Source organism: Opisthocomus hoazin, chromosome 3 (assembly GCF_030867145.1).
Source record: "Opisthocomus hoazin isolate bOpiHoa1 chromosome 3, bOpiHoa1.hap1, whole genome shotgun sequence".
NCBI classification, from domain to species: Eukaryota; Metazoa; Chordata; class Aves; order Opisthocomiformes; family Opisthocomidae; genus Opisthocomus; species Opisthocomus hoazin.
The window spans coordinates 63,128,621-63,155,641 of record NC_134416.1 but is presented as its reverse complement, the minus strand read 5'-3'; the positions used below and the strand labels follow the sequence as shown (position 1 = coordinate 63,155,641).

At 42.0% G+C, this 27,021-nt stretch overlaps 1 protein-coding gene across 2 annotated transcripts in view; it reads right to left on the bottom strand.

The window, feature by feature from the left end:
- CDH7 (cadherin 7) overlaps positions 1–27,021 on the bottom strand; it is a 93,149-nt gene that overhangs the window by 13,386 nt on the left and 52,742 nt on the right. Inside the window, exons 7-11 of one of the 2 annotated variants that reach the window (XM_075416528.1) lie at positions 9,247–9,500; positions 5,245–5,381; positions 3,169–3,290; positions 1,606–1,723; positions 222–270 (exon numbers count right to left, since the gene is read on the bottom strand). In XM_075416528.1, coding sequence (XP_075272643.1) covers positions 227–270; positions 1,606–1,723; positions 3,169–3,290; positions 5,245–5,381; positions 9,247–9,500 — 675 coding nt within the window. In that variant the 3' untranslated portion in view covers positions 222–226. The remainder of the gene's footprint in view (positions 1–221; positions 271–1,605; positions 1,724–3,168; positions 3,291–5,244; positions 5,382–9,246; positions 9,501–27,021) is intronic. The other variant, XM_075416527.1, reaches the window with a different exon arrangement.

Below are 27,021 nucleotides of genomic sequence, written 5' to 3'. Positions count from 1 at the left end.
AGGAGAATAAGTTCTAAAGACCAATGAATTATTTTTGAATGCAAAAAAAATCCAGTTGGTGCACAAATACAGATAATTGCACATGTAGCAAAGACGTGCACTTGTTTTCAGTCTGAGAGTCAAGATGACTAATATAATCAATCTGTAAGTGTGGTTTGATGCTGCTCTGAGTCGGATGATTAAAAAGTGCATGGGTTCCAGAAAATATGTGTAAAACTCACTGTGTTCAATACAGGTTGACAGCTCCTGAGTGGTAGGGAATTACATCTCCTAGAATGCATAGAAAACGTCGGTCGGTCTGTCTGTCTATCTATCTACTTATCGATCTATTTATAGACAGATATATCAGTAGTCCTGTAAAGTTATCTTATTGTGTCATCTGTTATGACCTATCTGGCAAAATATGCAAGCACTTCTTCATATAGCATCATATGAGATATGCATAAAATTAATTAACATTAAAAGAGGCAACTGCTGCTATGTGTTGTAATTTCATTGATTTTACTGGCATTGTAAAAGTCTATTATTACTTTTCCCAAATTGTAAGTTCTCTGGAAGAGAGCCTGTCTTTTCACTAAATACTTTACAATAGTTGTAACAACGTCAGATTTCTGAATAGAGTCTTATTCTAATGCATTTGTATTATTTTGATCATTATTCCTATCACAGTCTGTAGTTTTGAACTGCAAGCTGCTCATATGAAGAAAATTAAGCATGTCAGTAACTACATGCAGAGTAAAGCAATAAATAGCTGTGTGAGAGAACTTTATTAGGTGACATGTTATACTTAGTGAATGTTGTTCAAAGTCTGTCTGTACAAACAGTATCCGTTAGTCCACCATATGTCTGTTTTTCTTGTTTTATTAACAAGGACAACTTTGTAGCTCTGGTTTAGTACTGACCCACAAAAGAGCAATGCAAGAGTAATTTTGTGTCTATTTAGTCCTATTTGCTTCAGATATTAGCTGAACTGACTGACACATGCCCAGCTGTCATACGATGCAGTGCAACTAATGAGAACACTAATTAGAAGAGTGTTCTCAGATATTTTAACTAATGGAAACGTGATGTCAATGGGAGTCTTTGCATAAGTCTTTGGGGAAATAGTCATAAGAAGTCTGTGTAAATACTGTAGGCAGCTTGCATTATCAAAAGCTTTCTTCAATATGTGGTATACTTACTGAAAAGATTTGTTTTTCTAAAAAAAAAAGAAAACCTCTCAATTTATTGTGCACTCACTTTTTATGCCCTGAGTTATATCAATAAAACATGAATTCCTAGACATTTTTCAGTCACTGCCCCAAGGTAAAATCTAATTTGGATAAAAACCTATAAATACAAGGAAAAAATGTGAGAAGAGTGATTTCTGGAAAAAAAAAGAAGGAAAGATTTGAAGCTGTTCTGTTTGGCTCAAGGCTTTAAATCATTCAAACAGCAGCTTAATTCCCTTGACAATAACTCTATAGATAAAATTATTTTGCCAGTTGATAGTAGTTTAATTTATGTCCTTGCCAGAATAGAAGTTTATGTAGGTCACAATCAGCATGACATATTCAAAGTAAAAGGTACTAGCGGTGAATATTTACCCAGATAAAATGTCCTTACCTTTGTTGTCCTGCAGTGTAAAATTGTGGTTATTTGCTGCCTCTGCTGTTAAACTGAAGTAGAACTGATGACCATTTGGTGGGTCGTCTTTATCAATTGCACTGATTTTCTGGATCACCTGTTTTGAGATACATCTGGATTTCATTGTTTGGAATAGTAAGAAGTGTAAATACATGTACATTGTACAAGCCCTCTATAACCTATCAAAGTATCAACCCTCCCTTGAGTCCTGCTCATACTGCATTTTGGTTTTCTAATCTCCTAAGCATGTACAGACACTGTTAAAGCTAAAATGTGACTTGACTCTTTACTTTGCATGTACCAACTCTATTGGCCAGCTGCAGTGATCTGCAGGGCCTGTGAGACAGTTAGGTCCTGTCATTCACCAGAGCATGGAGCATGAACTGCACAACAGTGGAAGAAGTGTATCTTCTGGATGGTCCTTAATGCAGTGATCAGTGGCTGCAATCAAAGTTGTAAACTTTTGCAAGGAGAAGATTATACTTTTGAGCATTTTAATTATTATACTTTTTTTTTTTTAATATCATGAAAAATAAAAAGCCAAGTCATAAGTATATTAGAATTTTCTGGGATTTCATTTTTATGATAATCATTATTTTTCCAATTTTCTAAAATTCTGTAAAAATCTGTCTCTAAAAAAATGTGTCACCATTGCTTAAAACCCATAAAGAATGAGTATGCAGAGCTAACAGTTCTGACTAGATCATAGGGAAAACAAACAGGTGCTCCAATATGAGCATGCATATTTTGTGTTTCTTATGAGCACAAGCTAATAATCATAGTGTTTTCTGTTAAGGATTTAAATTACACTGTGATATTGAAATGTGCAATAAACAACATCTGCCACAGGAAGGACAACATTGTGGGAGAAGGCACAAAAGTCCAAAGTCTCCCAGGGAATATGTGGGATCTATGTGGGTGAAACATCTACTAGTTTTCTAGGAGAGAGAAGAACGAATGAGAAAATACACGAATTTTCTGAGGTCTTACAAAGTAGAGAGAAAAAGCCCAAATATTAGAGACACCAAGGATAAACAAGACCAAATACTTTTAGTTGAGACTAAGACTACTTGGAAGACATTCAATGAGTTAAAAAAACTGTGAAATACGATAGGAATATGTCTCACTTGTGAAATTGTGGCCTTATGGCCCATACTTCCTAAGTGAAATAAAAGTGTGTACTCATTTTAGGAATGGTAGGCAGGTAGTCTCAGAATAATCTTTGTGTCATGACTTCCCACTTCCCAGGAAAATTAGGAGGAAGCACGTATTCTATATATTATTCAAAATTAGGTGAGTTTAGCACAATGTGTCAGTTGTATCAGTAAGAAAGCCAGAGATTTTAACAGTACCTTCAATAAGCAGTTTTTACACCAGAGTCTTTTCTCCTTGGATTCGATTCATATTTTCTTGTGCTGCACATCAAAGTGTCATTTTTACTGCCATAAGCTGATTATATTTTATCTTAAAGCTGGTAGGCTTTCATAAGGAATGGCTGCTTATCTGATAAAAATAAACCTAAAAAATCCTATCAAGCCATACCTGACCAGGTTGAGCATTTTCACAGACAGTTGTTTCATACTCCATGGCAAACTCAGGGGCATTGTCATTGATGTCAAGGATAGTGATGGCTACATAGCCTCTCCCAATTTGTGCTGGATTCTCTATAGGAAAAGAAGCCAACAAAACAATCAAGAAGAGCTCCTTGCAAGTTATTCTCTGGGTCAGTACGGTTTTCATTTGCATTCTTCTTTTGCATATACATGTTAAATCAATTACAATACTTCCTAGAAAGACAAAAGAAACTCTTGGCTTGATCTTCTGGACCTAGTGGAAAAAAATGTTTATGTTTTCCAGCCACTTCAATTAAACTAAGATTTTACTCTAAGGGATAAACTGAAGATCTAACTCACTATTCACATCACTGAATCACATCATATGGAATGATGAGAGCAAGATGATGTAAAATCATCATCAAGGGGTATAGCTAGCCAGAACAGCACTATTCATACCAGGAATAGCATGGTTATTATGGGTTAAACAATTTTTTGTTGCAATTCCTATTGATTAGGCTATTAAAAAGTTAAAACAGATTTCCGTCAGCTATGTATAACAGAAAAGAGAGGAAGCTGTATTCCCAAGCAAATCCCAAAGTATTTAAAGTGCACACACAACTAAGCATTTCAATACTGTCATTAACACGATGAACACCTTAAATATGAATCACATTCTTAAACTGATGCACATCTCTAGCTAATGTATGAATCTGCTCAGGGTTCAATGTCACCATTTAATCTTAGACAGTAGATATTTTTGGACTAAGCATAAAGGAGATCAGTGAGTGCTATACTTATTTTGTTAGAGAACGCTTCTGTTTTGGAGCAGGGAAAAGAGAGATTGCATTATTTTTTTACCACGGGTAGTGATAGTAGTGATAGAGCAGGGAAGAGTGAAAAACTCTACAAACCTCTAAATATGTATCTACTGTTTTTGAGGGTATTGCATGTACATTTAAATAAATATTTTAAGTATTTAAAGCAATGCATCCAAATGTAGATCACAAAGTGTTTTGATTTGTTTTATTTTTTTTTTAATCCATATGTGAAATACCAGATGATTAAGCAATTTTGACACCAATTTTTTCCTCTGCTGATCTAAGCTTATTGAAAATCAAGCAGGCCGTGAACATAAAGTAAAGCATTGTAAGGTATTTCTTGTGCTCCTAGACTCTCACTTGTGTCAGATATGCTCCTTGGCTACCTTGTCATTTTTATTACTACCCAGGAAAATTTTTGGTATTCATGATGGCCTCCTAGACCAAAATTCTACCCCTGATAATACAGGTGAAATTCACAGACACTAAATGATAAACGTTAGCTTTCATGTTAAACATTAAATTAACCTCATTGAAAGCAAGAAGTGAGGATTTTTAAAATAGCAGGCCAGAGGACTGATAACTTTTTTATTATCAGGGCCCAACAGCGGAGTGATAAAGATGGCAACCTGAAGGCAAAAATACATAGTTTTTCACAGATTGTATTCGGAGCTGAACAAGTTTAGGTTTAAATCCGCATTAACAGAATTCTTGTTGTATGTGCTTGAAGGCTTCGATTCTTCAACACTTTTCATCTCACACCAGAAAAGACACCAAGTACAAAATATCCTCTACCGTCCTACCTTAGAGTCAGGAAAGTGAAACCACAGATGCGTTTACATTCCTTTTCCTTAATACATTTTAAGAATGTTGTGGTTGACCAACAGCAATCAACTCTAAAAGAGTGCCATCACTAAGATGGGCTAAATGGTCTCCTCTATACTCCATATCACTTTTCCTCTAATGACATTTGGTCTGAGACTGCCGACTTAACATTTAATCTTCCTTTGTACTTGTTTTTCAGAAGTCAAAAGACTACACAAGGTGTGAGGCAAAGGAAAGAGCAAATACTTCATCTGTTGTATTTCTCAATTTTTATCACAGAAGTTTCTTTTACATTGATTAAGAAGTCATTTTTATCTGACAGGGTTTGAAATTGTCATAATTTCTGATCACAACTGATCACTACCAAGCCTCAAGTTTTACAAATAAACAGCCAATAAATTGTTTAAATTGTTACTTACGACTCTCCATAGCCAAAACTGTGATATTATGAACTGCATTAGTTTCCCTGTCCAAAGATTTGGCAGTTGTAATGACTCCACTGTTGGCATCAATATTGAAATACCTCTCCAGGTCTGTGTTTCGATCTATCGAGTACCTAGGTGAAAGACGAAAGAAAATTTTTGATTTTTTTTCAGTTACAACTTGTAAAAATGTTTCACTGATTTCTTATTAGAGAGTATGAGTTTCCACTGTTTCCCCAATCTGAGTTTTGTTTTGTCCAGTTGCTCTGGGGTGCTGAGAGAAGCAAAGCCATATGCAAAGGCAAGACAGTTACACAGTGACCTGTGCTGACAGTGGCAGGCTCCATTGCCACAGTACTCAAGTGAGGTTGTAGATATTCCCCTCTCTCTTCTTTCTTCCTCTCTGCTATAAAGCAAACTTTCATTTATTCATGCAGTAGCATCCTCTTGAACCCCAGCTAAGGAGAAGGCAAGTTGGAAGTTTGCTGCATGGCTGTATCAGCTGGGCTCTGCTCCCATGCGGGCTGGTAATTGGAGCACAGAATGTTCTATCACCAGTAAAAGAGCCCCTGAGTCACCCAGAGTTGCAGAGGCAGGGAAAAAAAGAGACATGATGCAGAGTAGGTCAAGGGATTACGTGTCATCACTGTCAGCTCCAGGTGCTCTACTGTCATTAGACAAACGCAGGCTCATGCCCTTAACTCTTTGGCTTAACATAACTTTTACCTCCAGATTTGTTTCAGGAAGGGGAAACGAGCTCCTTAGCAAAGAGAAAATAGCATAAGGGAAAAGGTCAAAAAGCCTGTGAGTCATTTGCTTATAACCCTTTTGAGAGAAAAGGACAGTTGATTAGGCAGATTTAGATTTACAACTGGAATATTCTTTACATTCAATTTAATATTGGGTGAGATTCCTGCACTCTCGTTTGGATCAAGTATGTACTCCAGAGCACCTCCCTACACTCAGGATGAATTAAAATGTCTGAATCAGACCAAGTGTGATCATTACAATTACTGTCATACTGATGATATAGAGAAATTATTGATGTAACATTAATCAAACACTTCAAACAACGTGGAACAAGATTTACGGAAGTTAGTTTAAAAATGGGACTTCCCAGATATAACGATCTTATGACACTACTTGTTCTGTGTTGCATTTTACCAGCTTCTACTTTGCTGTATTACTGTTGTTCTACCTATGTCTCTTGGCTGCAACATCTTACAGCAGAGACTTATTACATGATTAGAATTGTTTTACCATATTATGTCATGGTGAGAGAATGGAGTAAAGAGTTGTAACAACAGTAACAGCAGTTTCCATGGATTAAGTCTTTCCTTCTTTCACTCCCCACCCCCACCTTTTATGTTTAACTGTAGTTCATTTTTTACTGGTTTTCATGCCAACATTGTTTATTTGGTCAGCAGTTCTTTTCAGCTGTTGTATGGCTGGCAGGCTTCCCCAGGAGACTATGGCTGGCACCTCTGCTATATTGTCAGTCTTGGCAGGCCCCGTAGCTGGGATTCAATTTCCTGCCAGCCCTTAGATTTCCCAATTATTGACACTATCACTATGCATTTTGAAGAGCCAAAGAACTTTCTTAAAAAAATAGTAAGAAAGAAAGAAAGGAAAAAAGACAATGACGAGAAGGAGGAGAAAGAGAAGGAGGAGGAGGAGGAGAGAGGTAAGAAAGAAAGAAAAAGCAAAAGAAAGCAAGGAAGCAATAAAAAAAAAAACAATGAAAAGGAGGAAGGAAGGAAGGAGGGAAGGGAGGGAAGGGAAAGCAAACAAGTTATATGAATTGGAAAACAGATTCTTATAAACCAAGAAGAAAAATAATTTTTATGCACAGGAAACAAGCAGTTTCCCTTAACTTATTTAGAAGTGTAGTATCCATATTCAAATTCTAAAAAACCTATTTTAAATACTTTTAATCCTTTAATTCCTTGTAGTCATTAATACTTGAAAATCTTTGAGCTGCAGGAGTTTTAAATCCTTTATTTAAGCTAGTTCAAACATCAGTAGTTCTCTGGTCCATATGAGATAACCTCTTATTTCCAAAATATTTATTGCTTCCCCCCCCCCATATTACTAAGATTTTAGTTGTGTCTGATCTCGTAATTTCAACATTTTTCTGATCTGTAACAAATCTAATTTTTAAACAATATCAATATAATCCAATGTTTCAAATTTAGAATACTTCTTTACAGACTAATAATTTAAACTTCTTAAATAGATCATGAAAAGTATTATGCATTAATCTTCCTTAACACATTCCAATTTTAGGTGAATCTGGCTCTGATGTGCATCATAGCAGATGCAGGACAGCTTTAAATTATATGATCTGTCAGGACCCCCAACAATGTACTTAGCAGGTTTGCAAGCATATAGATAAACTTTCACTATTTCTTATTTTCCTCCCTTTCAAATGCCAACCAACTTTGAAGCAGAAGAGATCTTCAATATGTTAGTGAAGATATTTTATGCTGGAATTATAAAAATTAACCAGATCAAGGCAAACAAACTCATCCTCATATTTACACAGGGGCCAAAAGCATTCTGAGTATGGAATGCATTTATGGATCCGGATTTAATCGTACTCTACATGACTCTACTAAACCAGATATTATAGACCAGTTGCTAACATCAGTGCCACAAAACACTGTCACAGCAAAGAAAGAGCTCAACAAAGATAAATTTCACAAGTAAATCCATGCCAACCATCCAGCTAGGACTTGTTTATACATGATAAGAATCAACTACATTGAATACGTTGCAAATACATTAGGAAAGAGAGAGGACACTTACGTCAGCTCTAGGAGTGAAACACACGCTTTATTTTTACAATTTAAGATTGCTGCTTTAGAAATTACAGAGCTACACTAGAGTCCCAAGTTCACCTTCTACGCACGAAAGTAAAAATTTAACATCACCAGAAAAGGTGACATCCAAATGAGTTCTGCACCTGTGAAGTTCTTTTCTATGTATGCCCTAAACAAACAATAATAACAAATGAAAGTTAGTACTAACTTTCAATTGTGTGTATGTTCCTCCTCCTGCAGATGTTTAAGTTCACAGAATGCCTGAGTCAGAACTATTACCTTCTAGATCCTTTGCACGTTCTTTTGACAATTAATGTTACTACTCTGCACAAGACAAGTAACTCCCTACTGGTTTAACTTCGGTAGAGAGTCTTTGTCCTCTACTTTGACCTTAGATACAAGCAAACATAAGTTTGATACTTTGTGTTTTCTTATGGTTTCTTTATGATCCTGGACATTAAGTTGCAGAAGACTTGCAGGTTCTCCGCACACTGAAAACAAAGGAAGAGGCCCTTGACAGTTTTCATGCGTCTGTAGTGTTCATAACTATTCCCATTCAAATGAAGATATTTGGCTGCGGTAGAATTTACAAAAGGCGAAAGATTATTGCCTTTAACCATTCTGACTAGGACAGGATGTGTCTTGTCCTATCCATTTCTCTCATGTAACGAGTTTTTTCTAATGTTTTTTTTCTGTGGGACCTCAGCTCTGTTTTTCCATGCAAGAGTCTATGTGCTATTATATTCTTCTGCATAGTGCACACAGAATATGAATTATTATGCACATACACACAGACACACACATATATGTATAATATACATATATTTCTTGGACCTTGTTGATTTAAGAGAACATAACTTATTATAGATAGTGCTAGACTCTTCCTAAACTTAGAGATAAATAAACATGAGTAACATGTTTAGATTGCTTTCTCTGGAATGCTGAAATTATATCTTCTTTTCTTTGTTTTACAGAGATTTAAATATATTATTTCTTCAAAGGTTCTGTAGTTCACGACAGTCAAAATATGGAAACTCTTAGGACATCTCTATCTCTCTCCGCAAGGGAAAAAAGCTAACAAACTGCTTTTAGTGCAAACAAAGTCCTTCCAACAACAAAATGAACAACTTCAATACAAAGGCTAAATAAATAAACAATTAAGACATCTTATGATTACCTGACAGGACTATTTGAGGCATCTGGATCATGGGCTGCTACAGTTCCAATGACAGTACCGACCTTTGCTGCTTCAGACACCACCACAGAGTACAAACGTGAAGTAAATATGGGTGGCTCATCAACATCTTCTACAATTATCTTCACTGTTGTCATGTCACTGAAGGGTCCCAGACTCAGGAAGCGAGGGTCAACATGCATATTGGCTGCTTCTATCCTCAGGCTATAGCTTGTCTTAGATTCGAAATCCAGTTCCTATACAGGTAAAGTTATTTGGAGATTTTATTATCCAGTGAATTGCTATTTGTACCCAACCAGCACTTCTGACTGGCAAAGTATAGTTGATTTTTTATTTTTTTCAAAATGCTGTTTGCAGTATCTCGCTAGTGAATATTCCCCAATGACTTCGATAGTAAAGGTAGTTCTACCCTGTGAAAGAAATAAGAATTCTCCGAGTTACCAGCAAAACTTTCTGTGACCTGTCTAAGGACCAAATTCTCCCTCATTATTTCATCACTGGGAATGAATATTTCTTTTGTCTTATTCATCTTTTATCTAAGGTAATGTCAAATACAATGTGCCATACTACCCAGGCCTAAGAACTCGATATAATATTCACTAAAGAAAGCACCTCATTCAGAAAATTGTGGGGGTTTTCTTTGCATAGCATTGAGATTGACTAATGAATTATTACTCCAAGCTCTGTATAAATTTGTGTAGAAAATGTGGCAATCAGTTAAACCACATTGTTTATATGACAATATTTTGTACTGAGATGCAGACTGAAGATTGTTTTGGTTTGCTTATTAAACAAAATGCACATAAATTTTTTTTCTGCCTGCATTCTGCTTTAGTTTTCTTTGATGCAAGTATAGTATCTTTGGGAATAAATACTGCATTAGAATTAAAAATTACCCCCCACAACTAATGAGAACTATGTGATCTGGAGGACAGTCCCATAAAGAAAATTATTTTGGAAGAAAAAAAAGCATCTTATCTCACAGGCAATTATTGAAAGAAAGCATCGTGTTAATGTTAGCACCATTTACCCTATATCTACAGTCTTAGTTTGTCAGCTAGCACACCTGGCTAGCTGTTCCTTTGCAATTCTAAGTTTCAGCATGAAGAACAGCAACTAAAGACTTAAACATTTCTAAAACTGCAGTGTGGTTACTCAACTATCTTTTCAAACTATAATTCCAAGTGTATAAAACATATTAAAAACGGTTTTCGGCAGTTCTGATTCTGCATACATCATAGGGATCTGAAATGTGCTTGCAGAATAATCTGGCAACATCTGCAAAACATTCCTGTACTCACTCAGGGGAGTGGCAGAGGTGAAACACACATCTGTTGACCTACACATACAAGGGTCTAAATTCTCCATCAAGTTACAGTAGCATAAATCCCAAAAGAGCATCTTAAAGTCAGCAGTTATCCTGACATTACAATATTTAAAAATGAAAAACAAATTGCAACACATCACACTCAGAAAGGCACTGAACTTTCATAAACTCTATGTGGCAGCAAAAGGCTTCTCCGAAAGGGAATACATGTGATCCTCATGTTAAGAAAGCACTTACTTCTTGCACAGAATCAGAGCCATAGTATCCATAGCTCTCCAAACACAGATACGCCATAAAAGAAATGTTGGCTGGATACTGGTCACTGTACTGGATACAACTGGTCAGTATTTATTACTAAAGCATGTTTAATTGTTTTTAACTTTATTTTTGCTTTTATATTTAAAGTACATGTCCTGGCTACAGTGACTTTTCACAGGAAGCTGAAGGGGACACAGCCAGGACAGCTGACCCATTCGCCAAACGGGATATTCAATACCTTGTGATGTCATGCTCAGTATGTAACCGGAGGAGCTGGCCGGAGGATGGGAATTGCTACTTGGGAGCAGACTGGGCATCGGACAGTGAGCAAAATCGCACTGTGTATCCCTCAGTTTGTGTATTCTAATTATCAATATGGTTGTTTTTATTATTCTCTTCATTTGCTGTTAAACTGTCTTTATCCCAAAACATGAGTTTTGCCCTTTTCTTCCAATTCTCCCCATCCCACCAATGGGAGAGGAGTGAGTGAGCAGGCGTATGGTTCTTTGCTGCTGTCTGGGACTGAGCCACAACAGTACAATATGTGTGCTATGAAACAAACCTTACAGCGATAATGCAAGTGCAATGGGGTGTCAGGATGACCAAAAATGTCTCAGAAACTGTATTGTGTGGTGACAACAATTAAGAAACCGGTATATCCAGGTGAGCAGCAAGGTTAAGGAGAAAACAATCAAGCACACAAATATCTTAATACTTCTCATTTTTCAAAAAAGGCATTATGTTAACTTAAGAAATGGTAGCTTGAAGAATGTCAAGACAAAAGGCTGAGGTGTGTTTAACCAAAGGAGAAAAAAGCAAAGCTTTAGCAAATAGCATATATTTTCAGTCAGAATGTACAAAAATACATAGCAGAGAAGGGAATCACAGAATCACAGAATCACAGAATGGTAGGGGTTGGAAGGGACCTCTGTGGGTCATCTAGTCCAAACACCCTGCCAAAGTAGGGTCACCTACAGCAGGCTGCACAGGACCTTGTCCAGGCGGGTCTTGAATATTTCCAGAGAAGGAGACTCCACAACCTCCCTGGGCAGACTGTTCAGTGCTCCATCACCCTCAGAGGGAAGAAATTCTTCCTCACGTTCAGACAGAACTTCCTATGCTTCAGTTTGTGCCCATTGCCCCTTGTCCTGTTGCTGGGCACCACTGAAAGGAGTTTGGTCCCATCCTCCTGACACCCATCCTTCAGATATTTATAAGCATTTATTAGGTCCCCGTCGCAGCCTTCTCTTCTTCAGGCTGAACAAGCCCAGCTCCCTCAGCCTTTCCTTGTAGGAGAGATGTTCCAGTCCCCTCACCGTCCTTGTAGCCCTCCGCTGGACTCTCTCCAGTAGCTCTTCATCTTTCTTGAATTGGGGAGCCCAGAACTGGACACAGTACTCCAGATGAGGCCTCACTAGGGCAGTGTAGAGGGGAAGGAGAACCTCCCTCGACCTGCTGGCCACACTCCTCCTAATGCATCCCAGAATGCCATTGGCCTTCTTGGCAGCCAGCGCACACTGCTGGCTCGTGGTTAACCTGTCGTCCACCAGGACACCCAGGTCCCTGTCGGCAGAGCTGCTCTCCAGCAGGTCCGCCCCAAGCCTGTACTGATGCATGGGGTTGTTACTCCCCAGGTGCAGGACCCTGCACTTGCCCTTGTTGAACCTCATCAGGTTCCTCTCTGTCCAACTTTCCAGCCTGTCCAGGTCACGCTGAATGGCAGCACAGCCTTCCGGTGTATCTACCACTGCTCCCAGTTTGGTGTCATTGGCAAACTTGCTGAGGGTACATTCTGACTCTTCATCCAGGTCATTGATGAAGAAGTTAAACAAGACTGGGCCCAGTACTGACCCCTGAGGGACACCACTAGTTACAGGCCTCCAACTAGACTCGGCGCCGCTGATGACAACCCTCTGAGTTCTGCCATTCAGCCAGTTCTCAATCCACCTCACCGACCACTCATCCAGCCCACACTTCCTGAGCTTCCCTAGGAGGATGTTATGGGAGACTGTGTCGAAAGCCTTGCTGAAGTCTAGGCAGACAACATCCATGGCTCTCCCTTCATCTACCCAGCCAGTAGGGAAGGCTAATTCATTGTCATTATTCAGTGATACCTGTTGAAATTCGATAATTGAGATCACAGTGATACTTAATGAAACGCATGGAAATAGATCATAAGACTGCAGACAAGATAGCTTCTTATGATTTACTAATGTCAATATCACAGTCATCCTATGAAAAAAAGATTATAAAAATTCTGATATAATAGAGAAAGTGCATAGAGCACAATATATGTAATTGGGTAAATTATATAAATTTTAATTTGAATAAACTAAGCACAATAATGAAGAAATATTATTTAAATTATTTTTAAGACATTCCCATGTTCCTCTATTGATTAGACTCATTTAGAACTTGAAATTATAAAAATGTGTTTTTCACGTCAAAGTTTGTCACAAGGGCTGACACACTTTTAAATCATATTTTACTCCTGCAATGTAGAAAGAAATCATTCGTTGGTTGATGTATTGCAAGAGTGTTAAACTAGCAGGGAACACACAAAACCCATTTTCATTTGAATGGTATTTCCTCACAGAGAAGGATGCAAACCTAACGATGGTGTAGATGCACATTTTAAAGAGGCTTTCTTACTACGAGCAGGTTTCACCTTCTCTAGATTAGCTATGTACATCTGAGAAAAGTACCATACAGTGCTTACTGTGAGCATAGCAAAAATCTTCCAGGGAAGAAACCAGCTGGTCAACTTATGAATGCCTGTTTTTCACCAGTCACTAGTAATGAAGTCTCAGTCATTGGAAGAAGTAAACATCTGCTTTCAGCAACATGAAGCCTGCCCTAGAATTCCCTCAGATATCTTCTGGTACCCAAAGCTGCTGACAATTTCCAAAAGCTATAACGGTCCTTGTTCATGAAAAATAAATAATAAAAAATCTAACATACGTACATATACAGTGGGGAACAACTGGTGTTTAGAAGACGTGAAGTATGGATTGGTAATGGGGTTTTACAACACCAAATGGTATTGTGTTATACAAGGGCAGTAAAATTGCTTTATTTTAGTTCTTTGTAGCAGAGTCTGTCTCCTGTGGGGTGTGATAATGTCTACAAAAGCTAGTCATCATCCTCAGATCCTATGGTCAATACACAGGTACCATGTTTTGAGTCAGAATATAATCTGGGAAAATATAAAAAACTTTTAAGATATAATTAGTAGGCAAGAGTTCTTGACCTGGTGGAAATGTTTTAACAATTCACAGATAATGAAGACGTTGTATACTACAGACACTAACGAAAGACTGAAAAAGTGAACTGCAAAGATTTCCTTTTTGTCTTTATTCTTCTCTATTTATGATTGATGTCTGTTATACAGAGAGTATTATTTAACTGGCCTTCAGATCATGTCTTCATTATTTCCTGCTATAATAAAAGCACAAGATTCCAATAACGGAATACCAAGTCAACAGTCTACAAATCACTACGGCAATGTTGAAGGTTATATGGACAATGTATACTTCAGTCCTTCAATACAGTGAATAGTGCTTGACATCTTCATTAATAGTTGTGCATTAGAGTTATCTGATTAGATTCTGTGCAGGATCCATTAATCATTCTCTCATTTGGGGGTTTGTGGGGTCTGTCTGTCTTTCTTTTTCCTTATTTTTTTTATCCCCCTTTTAACGGGTAAGAATTTTACCCTGTCTGAAGGAAATTACAAAACAAGTCATCTATATCACAGAGGCTGGATATGAAGTTATCATTCACAGGAAGCCCATTTTTGTACTGTTCATTATTTATTGTATGGTAACTTCCTACTAATATGCTTTTCAGAGGTGAAAATCCCATTTTTAAGCCCAGTTGAGGTTTTGTATTGAAAACTGCAGTAAATCAAGCAAATGCACATTTACTCTCAAAGGAACCATGGAAGCCTCAAATTCTTACATTGTAAAATCTTATTTGACTTAAAAGAAAATTTCCGAGCTGTAAAAAAACCTGAAATATTAACAGTAATAGAAAGAGAGCTTTTCACTCAAAAACCTGCACAAAACCTCCCCATTTTTATAATTGCCAGTATTAGTCTTAGAAGAAATTCAGATTTTAGAATAATCTCTGAGCAGTCAATTTCTGTAAGAAAGTACTTTGCAACATTATTTTTACATTTACCCCTCTAACATTCAGATTGGTGGGTGATATTGGTGGTAGGGCTGTGTATTAGGGGGAAAAGTGAAGGCAAAGTGAGCAAGAACTGTACCATGGGAAATCTTCTTGTTTGTCACTGGCTACAGTAAAACATAACAACCCTCTCTCTATAGAGTCTTCAGGCCTTTTTTCTTTTTGCACCTAAGTCCACTAAAATCCCTCCATAGACTTCAAAATGGCTTGAATCAGATCTCATAACCTTCCAAAAAGTCACATATGATACTTATAATAAAAATATCCCTTGCAGTCTTTTTTATTATTAAATTACCATTACTGCTTTAAGCACTAAGTATTTGATAAAGGTATAGGTAGATACAGCTCATCTATCAGGTTTATATCTTAAGATGTTTTGCTACTAAGCTATGGTTATTACTGAAGTCTAACTACAGCCTGCAACTTTGTGAATAACGTGATACTTGTACCTACACGATGCCTTTTTTCAGTGCACTACTTTAGAGAACAGTGCTTTGGAAACTACAAAAAATATTGTCTTGTGTATAAATTTTGCTTAGAAAGTGAAGCCAAGATTCCATGCATGTGTATTACAATGTGCAGTGACCATGAAATGGTGGAGTTCAGGATCATTCGTGGAGGAAGCAGGGCGATAAGCAGGATCAAAACCTTGGACCTCAGAAGGGCTAACTTTGGCCTCTTCAAGAAGCTACTGGGAGGAATCCCGTGGGCCAGGGCTCCCGAAGGCAGGGGGGTCCAAGAGTGCTGGTCGTTGTTTAAATGACACTTCCTCCATAAAGAAATCTAGCAAAGGAGGCAGGAGACCTGCATGGTTGAACAAGGAGCTTCTAGTGGAGATCAGGTGGAAGAGAAAGGTCCATGGAATGTGGAAAGAGGGACAGGCCACTTGGGAAGAGTACAGGAATGTGGTCAGAGCGTGCAGGGATGCCACGAGGAAGGCCAAAGCCCACCTGGAATTGAAGCTGGCAAGGGATGTCAAAAACAACAAGAAGGGCTTCTTCAACTACATCAGCAGCAAAAGGAAGGCTAGGGACAATGTGGGGCCGCTGCTGAATGAGGCGGGTGTCCTGCGGAGGATGCAGAGAAGGCAGAGCTACTGAATGCCTTCTTTGCTTCAGTCTTCAGTGCCAAGGCACGCCCTCAGGAATCCCAGGCCCCAGAGGTAAGAGAAGAAGCCCACAGAGAGGATGACTTTCCCTTGGTCGAGGAGGACTGTGTGAGGGATCGCTTAAGCGATCTGGACATCCACAAATCCATGGGCCCCGATGGAAAGCACCCACGAGTGCCGAGGGAGCTGGCGGATGTCACTGCTGAGCCACTCTCCATCATATTTGAGAGGTCCTGGAGGACAGGAGAGGTGCCCGAGGACTGGAGAAAGGCCAATGTCACTCCAATCTTCAAAAAGGGCCATCCTGGGAGAGGTGATGGAGCAGATTATCCTGGAGGTCATCAACAAGCAAGTGGAGGAAAAGAAGGTTATCAGGAGTAGTCATCATGGATTCACCAAGGGGAAATCATGCCTGACCAATCTGATAGCTTTCGATGCTGGCATGAGTGGCTGGGTAGATGAGGGGAGAGCCGTGGATGGTGTCTACCTCGACTTCAGCAAGGCTATCGACACTGTCTCCCGTAACATCCTCATAAGGAAGCTCAGGAAGTGACCCTGCTTCGGCAGGGGGGTTGGACTAGATGACACACAGAGGTCCCTTCCAACCCCTACCATTCTGTGATTCTGTGATTCTGTGTTTGCTGTGAACAGCCAACATGAATTTACTTTGAAATTGTATACATGAAGGTTTTCATGAAGACTTCAGAATCTGTTGTATTAAAAGACTGAATCATCATTCACTTGCATAAACATTTCCTGAAATCTAAGGTTGCTACTGTGGAGACAAATCCAATACATTTTTTAAAACTCCAGCATATTCAGAAAAATTCCACTTTTCTTCCAGACACCCTCACCACAGAGAGATGTAGCTATGCAAATGATCTGAGTCCTTACTAGCAGAGCATTGATAGCAGAATGTAAATTACAAATGAAACCACGGTAAGGAATTGACCCTACTCTACAGATGGAGAACTGAGTCACAGTGTGAACCAGGAAAATATTCTCAAATACTCTAAGAAATATAAATGCCCAACTCACGCTCAAAAACTGTACAAGACTTTTTTTTCTGAAAACATCACCTAAGATTGATGTTTTCCTAAACCCTGCTTAAAAGTAACTTACACATCTATTTTAGATTTGCTTAGGAATTCACTACAGAGAGTGTGTCTAACAGGGTGGAGAATAACCGAACTCTCCCATTATTTCCAACATCTGAACTCTAGCACAAAATTTAAGTAGGTGGTATCTTTAGACTGCTCTGTACAGGACAAAAACAAAGGAAAAGCTTTCTTCTATTTCATCTGACAAGAGAGAACTTGTCATTTATTTAATATTGTTATTTTATAAAAGCGAAAGTGTGAAAAGAAAAAAGTAGGAAGGTTTCTGGAGTGACTTGGAATGGCCAGGCAACAAATTGCATGAACATAGCAGGTTACAGGAAAAGACCCTCACTAGTTTTCCCACCACTTTACCACCCTTATTTTAAGGTGGCAGTACTGCTCTGAACTGTGCTTATGGGTCCCATTCACTTGTTGTTTATACCAGCTTCTGGAAAATAAAGTTTGTCTCCTATCATTTTCATATCCTATTGCAAGTTGGAAACGGAGCACAGCATCCTAAAAACAACACAGGTAGTTTTATATACCGTCCCAGATACATGCTGGATAAATATTTTTCATACGACCTCAGACAACGAATTCAGTTAATGTACTGCAGAAGAAGGCAGTCTTCATTTTTTAGTGCCAATAACCAAGTAAGTGGCTGAATACTAGCTCCTGTCATAAGATGAAATTCTGGCTTCACTGATCTCACAAAAAAAATCAATTCTACACAGACTTAACCTCTTATTATTTAGGCCGTATATTCATGAATGAAAGTTAGTCCTTGTCCCAAGGAATATTTTAAAAAAAGTTTTGGTGGTTTTTTTTTTTTTGTTAGTCTAGGATGAGCTTAAGCAACTTGCTGGAAATCATGAACGTCACATGTCATTCATTTAATCCTGATTCAAACATGCTAACCAGAGCAAAAGAAAATAGGGTGCCACAATGTCCTGGGTTTCGCCAGGACAGGGTTAATTTTCACCAGAACCCAGGAAGGGGCACAGCCGGGGGGTCGGGGCTGACCCCACCTGGCCAAACAGAGCTGGGTATTCCACACCATGTGACGTCACGCTGGGTTCCGGTGGGGGGGGGGGGCGCAGCGGGAACGCTCTCGCGGCTCGGGAGCGTGCGGCGCCGGTGCGGTCCGAGAGAGCGGGTCTGTTTTTGTCGTGTTTTCTCCTTATCTGTATCGTTGTTGTTGCTGTTCCCTCTGTTTGCTGTTCTGTTAAACTGCCCTTATCCCGACCCACCAGTTTCTGCCTGTTTTCTTTCCATTCTCCTCCGCACCCCGGCGGGGGGAGGGGCGGCCGCGTGGCACTTTTGTTGCCAGCGGCAGCCGAAACCAAGACATTAATTTGGCGCCCAAGCGTGGGGCGGGGATAACGGCAGGGCTGAGCAGCGGGTGTTAAAACTGCTTTCTTACATTTTTCTTAAAATCTTGTTATAGGCATTTTTCTGTGTTAGTTAAACAGTCGCCAGTAAAAATGTTTCTGTCTGTGATCAGATGGTTGTGGTTTTTGAATCCGTACTTGCACTATGTTTTCCCTGTGGTGCTGTTCATTACGTCGGGGAAAAGGATCAGGGTGATGCTTTTGCTATACTGTATGATATCGACTTATGACATGATAACGTCAATGTGCATGAAATTAGGCTTGTATTTGCATGTGGCACTGTGGTCATTTCCATACCTCGGATCCTATGTCCTAGAATTTGTTAATAATCAAACACAATCTGTGGGGAAAACCGAAGGGGATACCTTCCCCCACTCTTTCGCCCCCCCTCTCTCCTTCAGGCTAGTCCTAACGGCTTTTGAGAATTTCGAGTACCCGTGGGATGCTCAGGACAGCGGGTTTCTATTGTTATGCCTCCTGAATGGGTTTCAGGTTTTGTTTAGGGTTAAGCAAGCAGTTAAGAACATGGTGCAGAGACCTGCCCCGGGGCTGCATAGCTGTGAGTGGCTGGGTGTGTGGGACAGCATGGGCAAGTACCTAGGGCAGTGGACACCACCGGTGTTTTTTAAACTCACCCCTGAACAAATAAAGAATCCGGAAAAACTAGTAAAATATCTGCAAAAAGTGTGCTGCCACCCTGGGAACTCCAGAGAGACACAGATCACCGCAACGTGCTGGGGTCTGGCCCACGCCTACCAAGCCATGTTCAACCTGATTCAGTGCCCTAAAGGGGAAAGGGGGGGAAACGAATCGGCAGGCACTGCGACTGGCGCTGCCCCCCCAGCCGGCCCTGCAGCCCCTCCAGCCCAGCAGGCAGTCACAGCTCCCCCGACCGGCACCACGGCTGCTGCAGCCACTGGTGTGGTCCGGGCTCCCCCGGCGGGCACGGCAGCTGCTGCAGCTCCAGCCACAGGCACAGTGACTGAGCCCAATGACCAACCTGTGCCGGTTGCAGTCGCCCCTGTAAAACTAAAGAAAGACTCAAAGAGAGCAGATCGCTCTGGGAGGGATGATGATGAGCCAGGGTCATCACGGGAGATAGAGACAGAGATCGTCACCCGGTCCCTGTCCCTGGGCGAGCTGCGAGACATGCGGAAAGACTTCAGCCGCCACCCAGGCGAGCACATTGCCACCTGGAAGCTGCGGTGCTGGGATAATGGGGCCAGCAGCTTGGAATCAGAGGGCAAGGAAGCCAAGCAGCTGGGACCCCTGGCCAGGGATGAGGGCATTGACAAGGCCATTGGGAAAAAGGAACAAATCCTCAGCCTCTGGAGGAGACTTCTGTCAGGCGTGAGGGAGAGGTACCCCTTCAGTGACGATTTTGTATGATATCCTGGCAAGTGGACCAATATGGAAAGGGGGATTCAGTACTTGAGGGAATTAGCTGTGCAGGAGCTGGTTTACTGTGACACAGACGATGAGCAGGTACACACAGACCCAGATGAACTCCAGTGCTCACAATCCATGTGGAGGAAGTTTGTGCGGAGCGCACCCTCCTCATATGCCAACTCACTGGCAATAGTAGACTGGAAAGGTAAAGAGGCACCAACAGTGGATGAGGTGGCTGTCTGACTCCGGCAATATGAGGAAAGTCTCTCTTCCTCCCTTGTCTCAGCTGTGGAGAAACTGGTCAAGCGACTAGACAGGAATATGTCCTACTCCGCACCTGTACGGGCCAGTGTCTCAGCTATTAGGGGCAAGCGTTTCTCTGCTCAGGAGATGGAATACAGATGCTATACACCACGGGGCACCCTGTGGTTCTACCTGCGTGACCACGGAGAGGACATGAGGAAGTGGGATGGAAAACCCACCTCAAGTCTAGAGGCACGAGTGCGTGAGTTGCGAGGTAAAACAATCACAAAAGGGGATTCTGTTAGGAAAAATGCCGCTCCAGTTTCCAGCAGCCAGCTCTCCAGACCAGGTAGGCAGTTTGATCTTGATTCCGATCCTCTGGAGGGGACCTCCAAGTCATTTTTACAGCAGGTGAGCAGCAATTCTCTGACCAGGATTAGAGGGGCCCTGCCTCCAGCCAGGTGGAGGAAAGGGACAACCGCGTTTATTGGACGGTGTGGATTCGGTGGCCTGGCACGTCAGATCCACAAGAGTATAAAGCTCTAGTGGACACTGGTGCACAGTGTACTTTAATGCCATCAGAGTTCAAAGGGTCAGAGTCCATTTGCATTTCGGGACTGACAGGGGTGTCCCAAGAGCTGAGTGTATTGGAGGCTGAAGTGAGCCTCACTGGGCAGGACTGGCAGAAGCACCCCATTGTAACTGGCCCCGAGGCTCTGTGCATCCTTGGTATAGACTATCTTAGGAGAGGGTATTTCAAGGACCCAAAGGGGTATCGGTGGGCTTTTGGCATAGCTGCTGTGGAGACGGAAGAAATTAAACAGCTGTTCATTTTGCCTGGTCTCTCGGAGGATCCTTCCGTTGTGGGGTTGCTGAGGGTTGAAGAACAACAGGTGCCAATCGCGACCACAACGGTGCACCGGCGACAGTATCGTACCAACCAAGACTCCCTTCTCCCCATTCATCAGCTGATCCGCCAGCTGGAGAGTCAAGGAGTGATCAGCAAAACTCGCTCACCCTTTAATAGTCCCATATGGCCAGTGAGAAAATCTACTGGAGAGTGGAGACTGACAATAGACTACCGTGGCCTGAATGAAGTCACACCACCGCTGAGTGCTGCCGTGCCAGACATGTTAGAACTTCAATATCAGCTGGAGTCAAAGGCAGCCAAGTGGTATGCTACAATTGACATTGCTAATGCATTCTTCTCCATTCCTTTGGCAGCAGAGTGCAGGCCACAGTTTGCTTTCATCTGGAGGGGCATCCAGTACACCTGGAATCGACTGCCCCAGGGGTGGAAACACAGTCCCACCATTTGCCATGGACTAATCCAGACTGCACTGGAAAAAGGTGAAGCTCCAGAACATCTGCAGCACATCGACGACATCATTATATGGGGTAACACAGCGGAGGAGGTTTTTGAGAAAGGGGAGAAAATAGTTCAGATCCTTCTGAAAGCCGGTTTCGCCATTAAGCGAAGTAAAGTCAAGGGACCTGCGCAAGAGATCCAGTTTTTGGGAATAAAATGGCAGGATGGGTGCCGTCAAATCCCAATGGATGTCATCAACAAAATAGCAGCTATGTCTCCACCAACCAGCAAAAAGGAAGCACAGGCCTTCTCAGGTGTTGTGGGTTTTTGGAGGATGCACATCCCAAATTATAGCCAGATTGTGAGTCCTCTGTACCACGTGACCCGGCAGAAGAATGATTTTGAATGGGGCCCTGAGCAACGACAGGAGTTAGAACAAATTAAACGGGAGATAGTTCATGCCGTAGCCCTTGGTTCAGTCCGGTCAGGGCAAGATGTTAAAAACGTGCTCTACACCGCAGCCGGGGAGAATGGCCCAACCTGGAGTCTCTGGCAGAAAGCACCAGGGGAGACTCGAGGTCGACCCCTGGGGTTCTGGAGCCGGGGATACAAAGGATCCGAGGCCCGCTATACTCCCACTGAAAAAGAGATTCTGGCAGCATATGAAGGCATTCGAGCTGCTTCAGAAGTGGTCGGCACTGAAGCACAGCTCCTCCTAGCAGCACGATTGCCAGTCCTGGAATGGATGTTCAAAGAGAGGGTCCCCTCTACTCATCATGTCACCGATGCTACGTGGAGTAAGTGGGTCGCTCTGATCACCCAGTGCGCCCGAATGGGAAACCCCAGTCGCCCAGGAATTCTGGTGGTAATCATGGACTGGCCAGAAGGCAAAGATTTTGGAGCATCACCAGAGGAGGAGGCGACAGGTGCTGAAGAGGCCCCACTGTATAACCAGCTGCCAGAAGATAAGAAACAGTATGCCCTGTTCACGGATGGGTCCTGTCGCATTGTGCGGAAGGAGTGGAGGTGGAAGGCTGCTGTATGGAGCCCTACACGACAAGTCGCGGAAACTGCTGAGGGAGAAGGTGAGTCCAGCCAGTTTGCAGAGGTGAAAGCCATCCAGCTGGCTTTAGACATTGCCAGTCGAGAGAAGTGGCCAGTGCTCTATCTTTATACCGACTCTTGGATGGTGGCCAATGCCTTGTGAGGGTGGCCGCAGCAATGGAAGAAGAACAACTGGCAGCGCAGAGGCAAACCTATCTGGGCTGCCCCATTGTGGCAAGATATTGCTGCCCGGCTAGAGCAGTTGGCTGTAAAAGTCCGTCACGTGGACGCCCACATCCCTAGGAGTCGGGCCACTGAAGAACATCAAAACAACCACCAGGTAGATCAGGCTGCCAAGACTGAAGTGGCTCAGGTGGATCTGGATTGGCAACATAAGGGTGAACTCTTTATAGCTCGGTGGGCCCATGACACCTTGGGCCACCAAGGAAGAGACGTGACATACCGATGGGCTCGTGACCGAGGGGTGGACTTGACCATGGAGACCATCGCACAGGTTATCCATGAATGTGAAACATGCACTGCAATCACGCAAGCCAAGCGGGTAAAGCCTCAGTGGTATGGAGGACGATGGCTAAAATATAACTATGGGGAGGCTTGGCAGATTGACTACATCACACTGCCACAAACCCGCCAAGGCAAGCACTATGTACTCACAATGGTGGAGGCCACCACCAGATGGCTGGAAACCTACCCTGTGCTCCATGCCACTGCCCGGAATACCATACTGGGCCTGGAAAAACAAGTCCTGTGGCGACATGGCACTCCCGAAAGAATCGAGTCGGACAACGGGACTCACTTTCGCAACAGCCTCATAAACAACTGGGCCAAAGAACACAGTATTGAGTGGGTGTATCACATCCCCTACCATGCTCCAGCCTCTGGAAATATCGAATGTTAGAGTGGGCTGCTAAAAACCACTTTGAGGGCAATGGGGGCTGGGACTTTCAAAAATTGGGATACCCATTTAGCAAAGGCCACCTGCTTGGTTAACACCAGAGGATCCACCAACCGGGCTGGTCCTGCCCAGTCAAAACGTCAGCGCCCCGTAGAAGGGGATAAAGTCCCTGTAGTGCACATGCAGAACATGTTAGGGAAGACAGTTTGGGTTAGTCCTGCCTCGGGCAAAGGCAAGCCCGTCCGCAGGATTGCTTTTGCTCAAGGACCTGGGTGTACCTGGTGGGTAATGCAGAAGGATGGGGAAGTCCGATGTGTACCTCATGGGGATTTAATTTTGGGCGAGAATAGTCCATAAATCAATTGTATAAAGTTAATTGTTAAATAACCCTGTCACTGTCTGTTATCACTGTTATAATTGTTCTATTTGGTACCAGTAGTAGCATAGTAAGAATTCTCCAGATTAAAGAAGGATGGACTTTTTCGATGAAAACCTAGCAGAGCACAGCGATGATGGAACTGGACCTGGTTTTCAACAACTGGCATCCAGCAACTTCATCAAGATCAACATCTCCTGCAGACTGTGGGCACTGGCCGCACCAGATACATCAGCCGTGAGCTCTGGATGCAGCAAGTGACCGCCCATCACCACACATCACCTCCCCTGCCACCGAAGACCATTACGGCAGATGGAGCCTGAAGTCATGGATGAGTGATGATCCATAGACTAAAGGAATGATATCTGGAGACAGGAGAAGTGGTGGTGATCAACTGGACAATGAGGGACCTGGACATGACGTAGATGGTATGGAATAAGGGGTGGATAATGTCCTGGGTTTGGCCAGGACAGGGTTAATTTTCACCAGAACCCAGGAAGGGGCACAGCCGGGAGGTCGGGGCTGACCCCACCTGGCCAAACAGAGCTGGGTATTCCACACCATGTGACGTCACGCTGGGTTCCGGTGGGGGGGGGGGGGCACGGCGGGAACGCTCTCGCGGCTCGGGAGCGTGCGGCGCCGGTGCGGTCCGAGAGAGCGGGTCTGTTTTTGTCGTGTTTTCTCCTTATCTGTATCGTTGTTGTTGCTGTTCCCTCTGTTTGCTGTTCTGTTAAACTGCCCTTATCCCGACCCACCAGTTTCTGCCTGTTTTCTTTCCATTCTCCTCCGCACCCCGGCGGGGCGAGGGGCGGCCGCGTGGCGCTTTTTTTGCCGGCGGCAGCCGAAACCAAGACACACAAGCATGTGAAAAGCCATATAGCAGCAAATACTGTACAGTGGTACAACATGCATGCTCCTTGTTTGTGTTGCATAAAGTAGTACAACTCTATTTCTTACTCTTTGGAGGGATAAAGACAAACTAGATGAAAATGCAGAGAAGGTATTCCTCTCTTATCTGATTCCTTGTGGTCAAGGGATTTATTATGAGTTACAGTCTATTGTCAAAATGTTACCTTGAACAGAGGTTTAGTCTAGTACCGAGTATATACTGACATTAAGCACTAGACTAGCGCTTTCTTTCACATTCCATCCACTTGGAGCATACAAAAACCCTGCTTTTCTCACTGAATTTTTAAATCTCACTTCTCTCTTTTTTTAAAAAAATCCTAGTTTTAAAAATCATAGTTTTTAGCAAGGAAGTCAACTTTTCAAATTGTCTCAAAATTGTTATCCTTCTAAAAACGGAGTGTAAAATCCTCAGTCTACATGTGGAACTCCAATAACCAGGTGCCAAATTTTCTCCACAGCTCCCAGCACAAAAATGAATGGAGTAGTGCCTTCAGCTGCTCAGAGATACTGTGGTGATTTTCATGCCTAGCCTGCTGAGAGGTACGTATGATTGCAGCAAAAGTATGCAAAACTAAAGCATGCATTTGCATTTAGAACCAAAGCGTGCCGTTTCAGAATTCTTCGCCGTGGCATTTTACTGCTTGATTTAGATGCAGACATGTCATCTGAGTATTTAAATACACACAAGTTTAAAATGATGGGCATGTGTTTGGAGGCCAAGCTGTTTGTCAATGCCTCAGCTGATCTCATGGACATGAAAAGGAGAGAGCTGATTGCACCCAGAGGTGTACAGAATGTCATGTGCCAGACAGTAAAATGTTTAGGCAGATTCCATGCTACAGACTTAATTTCTTACCTGATTCCTTACTAACAAGCACATATTATCATGCAGGGATTACCTCTGCCTGACTCCATAGTGATATGGCAGGTTAGGCTTTGTGGTTGAAGCCCATTAACCCACATACGCTGTCATTGATGGTCTTCTGTGTATATGTCCTCCAGAGAACAGCAAGGCATTGTTGCCTGTTAGTCGCTGTGCTTGAGCTCTTCACTCTCTCTCTGCCCTCCTAGCCAATGTTCTCTGCCATTTTATCTGCAGGGCTGGCAGGGAGTATTGTTCAGCCTTGGGCAAGGCACCAGGATTTCTGGAGTCCAATTGAAGAGCTAAGGGCCTCCAGAGGTTTGGGAGGTATCCCTCAGCGTGTGGACTCCCCTTAGAGTATGGCAGGGGAAAGTAAGTCAGTAACAGTAGGTAAATGAGAGAAATGTTCTAATGCTGCAGAGAAAAAGGTCTGAATTCTTGTGACAATATATAGCAGCATCTAGGTTTAGAAATCATTAGCAAATTGCAGCATTTCATCAGGTCAAAATTTTGTAATGTCTTTAATGCAGTCCAATAGCCATTTCATAGAGTACTTCTCAGGATAAAAGTTCAGTACTGCAAAGTCCAGTTCAGCTGCCTGGTTAAACAATTACAGAAATAATACATAATAATTCTGTGGCCCACTGTAGAACATTGGAATCAGGAGATTCCAGGAGCAAACACCATGACTACAAGAGGATACTAAAACTTCGAATGAACTCAACAGTTCTCAAATTAGACTACTGAAGCCCCCGACTGATTCAGTGTTGCTCACTGTAGCACTGATAAATGCTCTCCCCCTAGGATAGGCATATTTCTTCCAGGTCTTTGCTCAAAAACCTTAAACAAGCAAACTGAAGGAGTTACATTGAATTTGGCTGTTGAACTAAGAGACAACTAACTTTTCATCACTTGTACTGCAAATGTGCTAAGCAGAAATTAGCACACGTTGCAAGAAGGTTAAGATGGATGGGTTTACCTAAAAAAAAGATTATTCACATTACACATATTAGAGCCTAATCTTTCAAGGGTGCTGTACACTGTCTATTTGTTGTGATATCTATGGGTGCTTACCAGCTCTCAGCAAGTGTGCAGGGCATCAGAGAACTAGCCCGATTCTTTGCAACATTGCTGAAGATTTATATTGCTGTAGAAAGGAATTGATGCACCAGAGGAGGAAAAAAAAACAAAACCAAACAACCCACACAAACAAAAAAACCCACAACCTGTAGGTGAAGTTTACAGATATTAAAGAGTATATAGGGAAAAAAAATCTGCTATGGAATCACATTAACTACAAATATAGGTCCTTGTTCTGTAATATACTTACACAT